This window comes from Gobio gobio (assembly GCF_949357685.1).
Source record: "Gobio gobio genome assembly, chromosome: 16".
Lineage (NCBI taxonomy): Eukaryota > Metazoa > Chordata > Actinopteri > Cypriniformes > Gobionidae > Gobio > Gobio gobio.
The window spans coordinates 31,356,756-31,372,191 of NC_137109.1; the positions used below are offsets into that span (position 1 = coordinate 31,356,756).

At 38.0% G+C, this 15,436-nt stretch overlaps 1 protein-coding gene across 2 annotated transcripts in view; it reads right to left on the reverse strand.

Annotated features, from left to right (window-relative positions):
- The window catches only part of gria1a (glutamate receptor, ionotropic, AMPA 1a), a 91,509-nt gene extending 78,069 nt beyond the window's left edge, over positions 1 to 13,440 (reverse strand). The window contains exons 1-2 of one of the 2 annotated variants that reach the window (XM_079839704.1): positions 13,112 to 13,440; positions 12,825 to 12,959 (exon numbers count right to left, since the gene is read on the reverse strand). In XM_079839704.1, the coding sequence (XP_079695830.1) occupies positions 12,825 to 12,959; positions 13,112 to 13,193 (217 nt within the window). In that variant the 5' untranslated portion in view covers positions 13,194 to 13,440. The remainder of the gene's footprint in view (positions 1 to 12,824; positions 12,960 to 13,111) is intronic. The other variant, XM_079839705.1, reaches the window with a different exon arrangement.
- Between the last annotated feature and the right edge of the window lie 1,996 nt (positions 13,441 to 15,436).

Here is a 15,436-nt window from a genome sequence, read left to right on the forward strand (position 1 = left end):
TCTTTCAAAGAATGTGCACAATGCAGAGATCAAGAGTAGTCATGCTGAGCAACTTTTAAAGTTTATGTAAACACTCAATTGCTTTTTCCCTTGTATCATAATCAAAAGAGCAGATCAAGCATCCTGCTAATATTCTCCTTGTTGTGTCCCACAAAACAAATAATGTCCGACAGGTTTGGAACAAAATGAGAGTGATGAAGGTTTTCATTTTTTGGTTAACTACTAAATATTTCACTTTCTAATTCCAAAATAAACTGGCAACAACAAAGAAACCGTATATTCTCTTGACTGCTGAACTGGCTTTTCCAGTGTTTCTGTTTTTTCTGTTAAAGACAATGTGTCTGAGAGGCTCTTGCCAGGCAGCACTATTGAGTAAACCTGCTTTAAACTGTAGTCTGAGAGCAGTCTCAGGTAGACTCCCTCAGGAGAACTGTGGAGACTAAATAGCCATTTCCTTCTCAATCTGTTTCACTCACTCACCATTTCCCTTTTCTCCACCCCTCCAATCGGGAGCAGAAAACCTGTGGATTATTGAAGCCTGTGTGTCCCTTCATGTGCTGTTATTTGGTGTATGTTGATGCCCGATAACGTGTTTGTATATGGATTATTTGAATAACTGTGCAGTGGACAGTGAGCTCTACCTTTTCCATCCACATCTACTGCTTTAATGAGGTGTTCTGCTCACTCCTTTGGCCTCCAGTGCTCTGTATAAACACACACACACACACACACACACACACACACACACACACACACACACACACACACACACACACACACACATACACACACACACACACACACACACACCATATCCTCTGGCACACTCCAACATGCACACACAAGCTACATGCCCCCAAAGTTCAAATATAAAACGCACAAACACACACACACATACAAAATAAATTCAGCAACTTCACTCTTGCTACACAAGCGTCTGCAAATATCACCAGAGTAATTACACACAGACTCTCTCTCTCTCTCTCTTTCTCTCTCTCTCTCTCTCTCATACACACACACACACACACACACACACACAAGCCTGTCCATACTCATTGATGGGAGTTACACGTCATTACCCTACACATTGGAGCGTATTGCTCTGGGTGCTCAAGGGGATGTGTAGTAATAATCACTCCTGTATCCTGCTGTATTTATGCCCTAAGTGGACAGTTCCAGGTCAGCTAGACATAATGTGTTATTTCCAAGGAATTCAACCTTTACAAATACAGTACTGTATGTGCATGGTACAACAACATAAGACAGGATAAGGGCTTCCCATCATTTGCATGTACTCATTCTTTGCTCATATCTTATGATGCTGCCGTTCAATCACGATGGCTGATGTCTTACAAATGTCTTTTTGTCTAAAAAGGAACCGACATTCGCAAGGCTGAAATTACAGTTTTTAGTGTATTTTGAATCTTAAATGAACTGCTGTGCCAAGTTGAACGTTGGCTGTGTAGAGTTTTGAAAAAAAAACATATATATTGAGAAATGTGTCCTATAGCGATTGTAAAAAAACTAAAACAATACACTGAATAAACTATAATGTACTTTTTTATATCATAATTACATTGATTCCAAAATGATGATTATGATGACAATACTAATTGTTGTTTTTTATAATAATAATTATTATTATTCATTGTAATAATTAAAAAATATATTATAAACAAAATATTATCAATTATAATTTTTATATTATTGCTTTTTATATCATTAATTATACGTTTATAATCAAAAATATAATTAATATCCATGTATATCATTAATACTATTAATATACATTTGATATGCATAATATTTTATAATTGGTGTGTAGAGGTTCAAATTATTATTAGATTATGAAACTCATTTGGAATTTTTTATTTATTTAAAGGATTAGTTCACTTCAAAATGAAAATTTTATTATAATTTACTCACCCCCATCTCATCCAAGATGTTCATGTCTTTCTTTCTTCCGTCGAAAAGAAAATAATTTTTTTGAGGAAAACATTCCAGGATTTCTTTACTTCTGCCTACGTCTAGCGTGCCGATCGTTTCGCTAGATAAGACCCTATTCCTCAGCTGGGATCGCGCAGAGCCTCTGAAGCCCTTCGAAACCCTTTGAAACGGCATTGATTTGGACCTTCAACATTTTGGTTGTCATGGAAGTCAATGGTGTGGAGAAAAACCCTGGAATGTTTTCCTCAAAAAACTTAATTTCTTTTCGACTGAAGAAAGAAAGACATGAACATCTTGGATGAGATGGGGGTGAGTATAATATAAGGACATTTTCATTTTGAAGTGAACTAATCCTTTAAATTAAAAAAAAAATCCAAATGAGTTTCATAATCTAATAATAATTTGAACCTCTACACATCCACATGTTCCAGATAATTCAAGCATTGTCATTGCAATAGGATAAGAAATCCTTTTATTGTGGATACCGGTAGTCATGTCTTGAACCTGTCTGCTGACAAGGCCTCCCAGGGCGGAAACGGCTGTTATCACTCCTGCAACAGGAGAACAAACCAATTTAGCGAAAGCCAGCAGCAACCTCAGAAAAATGTTCTTTTTTTTCTATTACCCAAACACAACAAATAGCCTGAGAACTGCATCTCATTTTGTCCATCATGCTTGCTGCAATAAAAGAGAATAAAATGTTGACAGTTTAAGCTTCAATGTGATGTTTGTCATTTTATGGAAGCAACTAAATTGTCCTGCCTGGTGTCTGACATTAAGAGTTACTGCTGTGGCCCTAAGGCATTATTTAAAAGACACACAAACACATTTGAACAATTTCCAACAACCGTCTTCTTAAAGGTATATGAATAAAAGTCTGTCTGTCCAGTATAGCCTATTGTCTATGTTAGATTTTGAAGTGTTTAAAACAGAGCGACAACAACCAAGCCATACCTCCCATTGTGTTCGTTTGACCTTAATAATAATGATATGCAGAGTTACGGGTCCTTCATACTGAAGGCTACAAATAGCGCTCAGTGCTGCAAAAGTGATCCAGTGTTGGGTAGGCAGAAGCCCCCAGGTGCAGAGACCGCTGGTCTAGCCAAATGAGTGTTCACTGCTTCAGAATGAGTCACTCGCACAACCTGAGTATGAGAGTGTGAATCAGATAAATATGGAAGGGTACAAAATACACAATATGACTGCAGACATGCTGGGTGGAATACCTGTGTTTTTTTGCTAACATTATAAATTAGTTTAAAGTCACTTTTGACCAATTTAATGTACTTTTGCTGAATAAATATTACTATTATTTACTTTAATATGGAACATGAATGTCATTTAATTACATAAAAATATTCATTTCTATTAAATACAGACACTGAAATATAATAAAATAATACAAACAAACACATAAATAGTCCACACTGCCACCAATCCGCATTGACAAAGTGATTACAATTAGATTTGGTAAAATCTTTAGAAATAGCTCAAGTAAAAGGTATTTTACATTATCAAAGTTGTGCAAAATTGCATTTTATAGAGCATTAGAGATGCATAGTTAAAAGGAATGTCTAATAAGCAAAGTAAACCATATAACATATGAAGAATTGTCTGGTTGACAGGAATATTGTTTCAGAAACAGCTAAGGATGTTGATCAGGCTGTGATGTGGAGAAACTAACTAAAAATAGCAACACAACTAACAGCAGCTCAGCTGCTTCTAAACAGCATTTTTTTATAGGAACAAGCTACTATTCCAAGTAGCAGTGTTGATTGATTATTTCAATATTTTTATGTCACAATGTACCACTCTACAGCAGTGGCGGCTTGTCAATCGAGGGCGCTGGGGCGCCGCTCCCATCAAAATTCCAGAAATATACATGTATACAAAAATGATATAAAAATAAAATAGTTTACTCATACGACGTGCCAGCTGTTAGTAAGAGCCTCAGCATTTAATAAAAACTGCCATTGATCGGTTAACTATTTTATATGTTCTTCAATATGTTTCATGCGCGAGGGACGCCGGACAAATGGATGTCTATCTGAGTCCAAAAATCTACAGGCAGCATGTGACCTGAAGCTGGTCTCTAATTGGTTTCTTAAAGATCCTCCTCCGGACGCAAGTCGCTGCGTCCCTGGCGAATCAGAATTGGATGCGTGTTATTTTATCCAATCTGATTAGTTCTCGTCACCTGTCATTCAACTTTCCGCTCTTGGCCACTAAAACGAAAGTGCGCGTGTGACATCGTCACTCCAACTCCGCCAAAACCTTGTTAGGATGATCACTTTCGTAGAGATGGCAGCAGTTAAACCAAATTCTTTCACAAGGCATTTGCTGGAAGAAAAAAATGGATAAAGGATCCCGAACCGGACCAACGTGATTTACAAATCCAGCAGCAGGCCAGTGACAGAGGATGAAGCTAAACTTGGAGCTTCACGCGCTTGTTATGAGAAACGTAGGTGGCTGGCTGAATGTGTCGTTAGCAATGTCCTTTATTGCTTTCCCTGTCTTTTATTTCAAAGTGTCGGTACTGAAGTTTTGTGGACAACAACAGGGGTAAGAGCCCTCAAATATCTAACTGAAATATGCAAACGTCATGACACTACTGAGATGACTGACTTTAATCAGAGAGTCATTGAGAAATTTGCTGGCCAGAAAGAAAGGAGAGCAAAATGTATTTTCAAGTAGTCAACATGCTAGTCTGTTGTTGCGGTTTTCTTTTGTTTTTCCTTTCCTCATTCAATTATATGTGGGAAATTAATGTGTAAAAAGATAAAAGTGAAGACACTGTTTTCTCTTTAATGCTTGAATTTAGTCAACATGCATCTGCTTTGTATTTATTTGATACAATAAATATAAATTGTATTTTGATTTTTTTTTTTTTCGCCGAATAATTATCACCAGCCGCCACTGCTCTACTGTCAAATAGCATGTTTGGATATATCCGCAAGCACTAACACACTATCCTTAATACATGTGAGTACAATAATAAGTTCCCAGATGAGAACCCTTCCCCTCTTATATAGATGGATATACTCAAGTCAAGGATCAGAGCACTAAGTAGGCCAGAAGAGTGTAAGGCCAGGCTGACCAGAGAACTTGACACTCGGGTCTTGGTGTGCAGGGGATGAACAAAACGGTCACACTTTCGAAGAGTGCTAATAGTGCTGTGAGCCTGTGGCTGCTCGGCTCAGTATGTGTCCTCGACATCACAGAAAGGACAAACGCCATTCTCGGACAGGCGTCAGTAGCACATATTAGCTCTTGTGCTTATGCAAAGTAACTAAGGATAAAAGAGGCAAATGTCAGCTGATATTCAGGGACAGGGCTGGTCTCTTTCTTTCTCTTCCACAATGAACTTAATGCCTAATTAAACTGATAACTGAGAAAGACAGACCTCCGTCCACTCCATTCGCAAGGCATCCTAAGAGACAGCAGCCTGACACACAATAAAATTTTAATGGTAAACTCAAAATTGAAAAACCACTGAATAGCGGTGTTTTAGTGCAGTTTTGCATCCACATTTGTGGAAGTATTCAAATGTTTAGGCAAAAGCATTAATAGAACCGAATGTCATGAAAATCATTTGGTTTGCTTGTTAAGTTAGATTGAGTAGAATGAGTAACACAGTTCTTAAACAATTGGTCAGAGTTACATTTAAATGTGCAAAACACAAGCTTACTTTATCCATTTGTGTTGTAACTACTGTAACTAAATGAATGCTTGAACAAAAAGACTACAACACATTTGTTTAAAAAATATGTGTATGGGTTTTGTTTAGTTCTGTTAGTTAATTTGTGTTTTAGTTTGGTTTTGTTCTGTTCCTGTTTGCCTGTGTTCCCAGTGATTGCTAGTTTCCATTTTTACTCATTAGTTCCGCACATGTTCTTAGTTCTATTGATTACTCTGTGTGTATTTAAGCCCTTAGTTTCCTCAGTTCCAACACATTCTCACTCCCAAGGCATCAAAACTAAAGCATGATCAAGTGCATGAGACACATAAAAAGAGTCGGTGTATCTTTTGAATTAGATGTGACTGCGATTAAAACATTAAGATCCACTCTGTTCTTCACATAAAGATATCGTATGGCTTCAGAAGACATGAGTTGAGTTATTTGTAATACTGATATACTGTTTTTGGTCTGTTTTTGCAAAAAAATATTTCATTTTATTTGGCTGTTACGTGTTTTATATTGTTGTGAAAGTGGGTAGGTTTATGGCCTATGGCCTATGGCCAACTAAGGGTTATTAGTTGCTCCAAAATATAAGAGTATAAATATTTATAATATTAAAATGCAAAGAATTAAATGTGTTTTGAACAAATTAAGTACCCTGTGCGTCTATAACGTGACGCCTAGGGATTTAGCTGATTTTTTTTCATTTAGCGTCTTAATTGTGATGCAGAAGGCACTTGCCCATGCTTCAGTTTTTGATGCCTCGGGAGTAATAATGGGTTGTTGTTAGTTCACTGTTCGGTGTCGTTTACATTTAGGTTGATGTAGTTTATGCATTTCTCCTGCATTCCTCGGGTATGTTTCTGTTCGTGCGTGTTGTTTACCACACCAGCCATGACAATATGTGCTCTTGTTGTTTTTGATAGGCTTATTTAATTGCATAGAAAACTTTTCTTCAGGTTCAATGAACCGTTCATTTTCTTAGTGGAGTATTTCTCGATTCTCAACCCTACACATGAGCCGGATCTTCCCTATCATAAAACATTTTCCTAACATGGATAATACAGTCCATGATTACGTCTTCACGAGCACTACAGGGATTAAAATTAAAAACCCTTCTTAAATTCTCTATGGTGATGTCAGCCAAGACAGACGCATGTGTCCTCATTAAGACAGGAAGGCTATATGGGGCATCCTCATAATGAAGCATAATTGGACTTCTTCCACTATTTAAAATGGCACTATATAATGGTATGGGGACAGTAGAGTTTCTTGCACTAGATAACAATGTCGCGGCAAGATTGTCTCATACTGAGATTATGCTTCAGTTGGTTACACTCATTTTTTATTTGTCATTTGCAGCTCGGAAATCAAAAGAAAACCTTTATATTCTTTGTTCTAGTTTTATATAAAAAAAACAGCAAGGTAACAGTTGTCATGTTTTTGAAGAGAAGACAGTTGAGAGCAAACCTGGTTCTCTCTGTGTCTCTCATTAATGTAAAGGACTGTGCGAGACAAGGGTGTATCTGTTCATCTCAGACTGAACATGACAGCTCCTCTCTTTTCCTCAGTGAGAAGAACATCCCTCACTCTATCCTTTTTTACAGCTCTTACAAAAACCAGCAGCTATAGTACATCGGAGATACCTGCATTTATTTGAAACAGTAAAAAAAACAGTAAAAACAGTGATATTGTGAAATATCATTACAATTTAAAATAACTGTTTTCTATTTTAAAGGGGTGATGAACTGAGAAATCAACTTTCCCTTGAGCCTTTGATATATAAAAGTTAATCGTGATATAAGAATATCCAGTAAGTTTCAGAGCTGAAAACGTCCTTGTTAGCTTTTATTGACACCAGGCCCAGAAAACGAGAGATCTCAGAATATGTCGACCACTGACGTCATAGGATGCAGAAGCTCGGCCTCGAGCCCACCCTCCGACTCGTGGAGCTAAACGGGTCGCGCTACCAAGCAATAAACATGCCGGTTCTAGCTCAAGTGCGTAAGACATTGCGCGTTTGTTCACTTCATTTCACCGCATAATCTATTGTAAACAAAATACAGGTCGAGACTGGATTTGCAGATATATTGAGATTAAAACACAATGCTGTGCCTTCTATATTGATCCGACAGGAACGGTGCAACACACTTATGTGAGTAAAACATGTTTTTTTTATGTTTTTTTACGCTGTCACAGGCTGGAGAAGGTGTTATTGGTTCATTCGTGATCAGACTCGGACTTGTAACGCCAGTGCTCACAAAGGCCAACGTCCCAGTGTTTTTCAGACGGGCTACCAAAACGTATCACCGGCCTGCCGATGGGCTATCTTAAATAGTCAAATAACATTCCTTTCTTGCGCGTGTGTTTGTGTGTACGGGTCACGGTTATTCACCGATCGGGCCGGCCAAGTAATACAAAAATAACATTCCAATCAGTCGCGGGTGGATGAGAGATGAATCATTGTGTTTGTTTGATAAAGGCAGCGAGCCCTGTGAGCGATTCCCCAGGCGCTTTCAAAACAATCCCCACATGTACTGAGGGGAGCTGAAGCTCATTAAATATGCAAATCTTATCCAATCCTAGCCGTGGGCGTTTACTTCCCAAGTCTTCAGTGCGGCACACCCATCAAAACCGAGCGTTTTTCAAAGAGCCTCAAAACCATGGCAGAAAATAGTCTACTTATTCATTATGATGTTTTTTAATGTAAAAACCAAGCGAACGTCATAAGTTGACCCCAGATAACAGTATACAAAAATAAAAAAAGCCAGTTCATGACACCTTGACACCATATTTGAGAATGTAATTTATTCAGATGGCAAAACTGACGAGCCAATGTCACATGATTCTTCAGATATCAGTCTAACATGATATGGTGCTCACGAAACATTTCTTATTATCATCAATGTTGAAATCAGTTGTGCTGCTTAATATTTTTGGTGGAACCATTTGTTAAGGATCCTTTGATAAGTACAAAAAGTACAAAAGAAAAACATTTATTTGAAATAGAAATATTTTGTAACAATGTAAATGTCTTTAGGATCCCTTTTAATTGAATGCATATTTGGTGTATAAAAATATTGATTTCTTAAAGAAAAAAGCTACATTTTGAATGATTGAACAAGTATAAAACATTAAAATGTATACAGCATAGGCAACAATGAAGCTGACAAGGTGCATTTACACTTCCAGTGCCTTGTGACAGCAGAAATGTGTCAACTGGTAGAAATGATGCTGTACAAGCACAGACAGCATGTTGATTATGATGGGAGTGATTTAGCAGCTAACTGTAGGTTGTTTACGGTTACCAAGCAACAGCACAACCTGTGATATAGAATTTGACTGATGTGCGGTCCCAGGTGTGCTATGTGGCTCATCCAATCAGAATTTATAATGTTATTATATTGTGGTTTTGAAACTTATTTTTCTGACCTTTTCTGGGAAGGAAATGTAAAGACTGAACCTCTCTGCACTTTAATTGAATATCTCGCTTTAGGGAATCCCATCCTGAGGATTCTGTTCTGATCAGGATTTGGAGGTCCTGCAGTGACTGAGGGCGATCCCTCCCCCTCTTCGGTCTCCTGTTACACAATAACACAATACCCCGGAGCCAACTCTCCCAACACTCACAATCGCAGAGGTTCACTACTGTGCTGCCTGTACACATTTCTCTGTGACTGTACGACATGCAGAAAGACTTGCTACAGAGGGTTATTATTTTCTTCTCAGTGCGAAGCGCTGAAAGACATTTCAGGCTTATGACAGAAAGCGCTGCTGTTTTCTGAGATACTCTGATGCATGTTTACAGGCATCTCCCAAGAGCAACCACATTAGATGCAAAGGTGTAAACTACATACTGTGAAACACATAATAAAATGGAAACACATGCACATACTACTAGTAGCAGAGCAGTACAAAAAAACAACAGTGGTTTCATTTAGATCATTATATTTTGAGACTTTGCTCAGTGCAGATCAAATGATAGCAACAGTAAATATGCTCGATTCAATTCTTTGTCCTGAAGCATGCATGCTAATATTCTTCTGGCCTGGAGGCTTTCTTTCTTGGAGGTCTATGAAAGCACACTCTCCCATAGATCTTTAAGTGGGCTCTTGAGTCTTTGCATGCAGGAATCGGTGAGAATCTCATATTGATTGTGGAGCCTTTGCATTAAGGTCCAGCTATTGATCAGCTCTAATTCTGTTCACGGATCAAATAAAAGAATCCACCATTAACTGTGAGGACTTCAAATGTCAGCAAGACAGTTGGTGGTCATCGAATAAATTGCATTCCACCTTCATTATATAGGTATATTCTTCTGAAATTGAAAGCGTAAATGTGTCTATTCATGAAAAGTGGGAGAATGTATGAAAACAACACTGGTCCTCTTTAACAATCTATGAATCAACTATTTTAATTACTTGTTTACAATGAGGCAATCTGATTAACACTCTCTAGATAGATTTCTAAATTTACTCCAACTTAATGTAATAAGAGTTATCAGAGGCCACAGAAAACAGACTACAGCAGCAATTAAACCAAAGTGGCTTTGGGAAATCAACAGAGATATTATATTTAACTGATGCTGTATTTCATATAATAATGAACAATAGAAGCACACACAATATTCTAAACTTAAAAATCAAAAAACAGTCTTAACCCTCAGGGAAAAAATACTACCTACATTTCAAAAAGTTTCTCTCACTCAATCAAATCCCAGTAGGCAAACATTATTGTGAATTTATCCTGCTGTTTTACCACAAAGTAGATGTGCACTTTTCATAAATGTAACTTAAAACACACTAAAAAATACGATGAATTATCCACATTCATTCATGTTTTATATCAGGGGTCTCAACCTAAACATTAGTAACACGTTAATAATCAAGAATAAGCGTATTATTGTTTATCGTCACTTCTTGGTAAGTATTAAGCTAAGATCAATGATAGAAATAGGTGTGCTCTCATTACACTTTCTATTAATCAATAAAACTGTGCTTTCCTAGGTGCCACACCATTTCTTATCTAATCAACCTTTGCCCCAGAACAATTCTACCCCCTTTTCTGTGTACTCACCCCCCTCTGGTTCACCCCGGCAGGTGCCGACAGGGATGGGTTGCTCGAAGGATTGAGCCCACACAGAGGGGGAGCAGCTGAGGGTGACTTTCCTCAGGCGTCTCCGGACACACATTCAGTTCATGGCACAAGAGGCCATTCAGCATTACACAGAGTCTGGGCCTTCACAGCACCCCTCTCACAGCTCATTGTGCGAGGGCTGCCCATTCACCATGCAACAGATCGGAATGGGAGCGCAGTCGCAGAGCAATACAAGAGACCTTCGATTATCCAGAACAAACTGCTGCAGCGTTTAAATATGACTGAGCTTCATAATGGGTCAGTGAATAACAAATGTCTTATCTTGAGGGGGAAAAAAAGGAAGACATTGAGGGAAAAAGTGCAAGAACATCATTGACTAATGAGCATGTTGAATTTTCCACCTGAGAGAACCCTATGAAATTCATAGAGGGACTGATTTGTCTCTTCACTCCATTACAAATCCCACCGCATACCTCCAGCTCTGACAGAATCAGTGGATGGAGTTTAATTACACTGTTTGGGGACCCTCACATTAGTGTTTGGATCTGCATCCTAATATCTGTTAATAAGGCCATTACGCAATTGTTTTCATTTCATCTGATTGGTTTCCCTCAAGACCAGAGAGAAGGCATGAGGTGCTGATGGATGATTGGTCTGTCCTGACACACACTGAATGCATGAAAAGAAGATGAGGCGGGAGGGTCTATGCATAGATCAAAATTCACATCAAGAAAAGAAATATTGGTAGCTCGGGGAGGCGAATGCTTAGATTTAATGTGCATTTCTTTGAAGTGCTCTCAGTAGTTTTACAGAACAAAGAATATTTAAACACATGCTGAAAGACATCTGCTCACTGATTTTCATACTCAAGTGCATAGTTTTAAAAACTCTATTCTTAAAACTCTATATATTCTTTGATGCTTTCATGAGAAAAAGAAACTGAGAAAGACTCCTAACCTTTTTTTGTCGTACATTCCCCAATGAGTGAGGCTCAAGAATCTCCTCAGTAAACAAAAAATGTGTTGTTATACTGGATATATCACTCAGTATTATTATTTTAATTATAAGTGACTTAAGCTTAAGTATACATTTTAAGTGACTGTTATTACCATGATTCACTTTCAAACAGACCATGATGAATACTGTAAAAACCTTCAACATCTGAGATTGTCCTTAAGCATTTCTAGATGCACATACGAAAATAATTCTCAAAGAAACGCTGAACAATGAATTTATTTATAAATAATGATCTGTAGCTTGCAGCCTTTAGAAAAGCCAAGATCTTCCCAAGTAGGCTACCCCTGATTGGGAATCACTGATACAGAGAGAGAGAAAAATGTCTATATCCTCACTATATTGCTGCTGTTAGACATCTGCGTGAGGCTAAAGAGCTTGAAAGTCATTAATGAATCAATTCATTGCTATTAACGCTTGTTTTCTTCATCAGCGCTTTGATCATGTGTTCTACGGAAAGCTGCCACACGTTGTGCGCTTTAAAGACTAGAAACACAACATATTACAGGCTACTTAATCACAAAATGACCCAACATAACTGACCGACAATTCTCAACAACACCAAAAAATCGCCAAAAATAGATAATTCATAATGATCAGGATTATAAGCATAACAGAACGGTTTCATGATGTATCAGCAACGAAGCGCGCGCGTCCATCATGACGCATAATTGAGATAAATTGCACGCACAGTAGTGGAACGAAATAAACAAAAAAATGACGAACAAAACAAATGTGTTTACTTTGATCATTGGGTTATTTCCCAACGACATATTCCAGGCGTAACGCGCATTCGGCGTAACACGCATTTGTGCGTCTGGACCATGCACTTTCTACACTTGTGAACCACCACTAATACATTCAAAAACGCCACATTTGCCATGCCAGATATATTAGTGTTTAATACAAATAAGATCAATTTGATCTCCGCGTGGTATGCGCAACAGGGAGACAAAACTTTCACATCCAGACTTCTTCATTTTATCATTCTACCACCAAAGCAACAGATAGACATGAACAGCAGCTGCAGTGCGTTTAAATTCACTACACGCATTTTCTCTACACTGTAAAAATGGGTTGTACTCACAAGCATATGTCATGGAAAAGCTATTCCCCATTTTGACCATATCCACTTGAGGTACCAGTTTAGGGATATCCTGGTGTTGCGAGAGAGCAAACCGAAACACTTCATATTCGTGTGATTCGGTTGGGAATAATCCTCCTGTCGGGAAAGATAAATTCCACAACACGTTAAAACAACCCAAGCAGTTTTCTGGTAAAATAAGTAAAATGACTAAAACCACGGGTCTTTCTCCATTTTTATTCATAAAGAGCCATTACACACTCCATCCTTCACTTTTGTAATTCACTCACCTATGTTGATATTACTTGGAAAACTGGAACCGCAGCACAATCCCAGAAAACTGGTGAAGAGCAGTGTGAGGCTTCGCTGCATATTTCCTTTTGCATTAGCGAAGAAAAAGAAAGCCAAATCCCAAGCATGGGTATGCGCGTGGTGTAGAATAGCTCTTCTGGATGCTCTCACACTATCCGCACATCGGCGACTGAGCAGCGTGGATTACAGGTGCACCTCTTTGCGCGTGCTGTCCTCTCTCGCGCTGCGTCCTTGTGTTTGGTTGCGCTTCCAGTCGTTCTTTCAGCACGAACAGCACTTCCTCTGAGAGCCGCGGACGCGCGCGCGTGCGAGAGAGTGAGTATAACCGTATAACCTTATTCCACTCCAGCGCAACAACGTGTGTGGACTTTCTTCTCACGTTCACAATTAAATGCTTACAGTATGATTAAATTGCCACGTGAATTAGACATGATTCTGATTTATAGAATTAGCTTTCATTTACATATTTAAATCCAGTTTACTGCATCGGTTTTACAGGAAGCCGTAAACATTTGAATACGCTTAGAATAAGCATTATGTCCATACCACGTGATATCTCCCAAAAAGACACCTTTAAACTATTTAAACTAAACAATTTAAAACAATTTACAGCTCTTGATGTGCTTCATTTGAATGTTTACTTTTTTTTTTTAAATGTTCAGTAGAATAATTGAGTGTCATCATACCCGAAATTCTCCTGACTCGAGTATTATCTATGTTTGATCATGTTGCAGTGTATTCTAAGTGAATTATAAAGCCCCACTTTATGGTTTATCTGCCTTGGTTCGCACAGACCCAGTTTCACAAACAGGATTTAGATTAAGCCAGGATTAGACCTTAGTTCATTTAAGTGACTTTTACATGCTTGACTTAAGTACATCTTGAGACAAAACAATGGCACTGACAGTGCAAATGTTAGTCTGGAACTAGTCTGTGAAACTGGGGGACAATATTTCAACTTGGAGTTAAAATTGTGATAGTTTATAACATGCAGACTCAAGCATTGAAACCATTCTTTATGATGCTGCTGGGCAATCTCTATACCACTTAAAGCTGCACAGCCGGCTTCACAGCCACTTTGAGCTGGAGAGAGCAATGACAAGATTAGAGCTTTCGGGCTGAATCAGAACAACAGTGGGTTATTTATAATCCACTGCACTTTCAGTGCAATAGAGATTACCTGCTGGCAAACACTGCAGGAAACAACATGCCAGTCACTGTTGCAGCATCACTACAGTAATTCTCAAACATGAGCCCATCAATATGCTCATATTCATGGATCTATATCATGCCTCTAGGTTAAGATTTCACATGCCTGAGGATACAGTAAAAATGTATTTGTATTTGGTCATAAGCTTGTTGATGAGCAAACCTACCTGGGCTCAGCTCAACCAACCAACCATAGTTTCTGCAGTGAAACTATACAGTCAAGCCAAAGTTTATTCAGACACCATTCAACATTTTCTCACATTATCACAGTTTATTTGCTATAGTTTAGAAAATGGTTATAAAATATGAGAATAACTTAAAGTGAAACTGTGTCAGAACAAATTCATTTTGATAATGTCAGATAACTTTGATAGAAAGGTATGGAATGGATTACAATCAGACAATCGGTTCTCAGCTGTTAAATTTAAGTATAGACAACAATTAGATAATACCAATTTAGGTCAACCAATTACCAAGCAATGCTTCGTTTTGTTCAGTCTGTGGTGTAAAAGGTTGCATTTGCAATTAAAGATAAAAACACTTGTGTCTGAATAAATTTGGTCCCAAATCTTTTATTAATTTGACTGGTAGTCCACTGTAAGAAGAATTTTTGGGTATAATATGTCACAGTTTACTTAATTTTACTATCCTCAATTACACTATCAAAAAAAAGAGTACAAAATTGTACCTTTTAAGGTACAAGTGTCCGTCACTGGGGTGGTACCCTTAAGGGTACATTTTTGTACCTCTAAGTCAGGGGTAGGCAAGTTCGGTCCTAGAGAGCTGATGTCCTGGAGAGTTTAGCTCCAACCCTACTAAGCCACCACAGTATAAAACTCATGGCTCCCAGCATGCATTTCAGCATTAAGTATGTCACCATTGTTGAGATTCATATGCTGATTCTTGATATCTGTGTGTCTAAACTTGTTTCTCCCTAAAATGTATTTAAAAATCATGCCTGATCTATAGCAAGAAAGTATTGATAGAGAATATTATTTATTGATATTTTTGGTCAGTGACGAGTTTAATCAATTATTTGTCTTCAGGACAATTTTTGTTTATGGCTTCTTTTGATTTAAACAGATTTAGTTTTT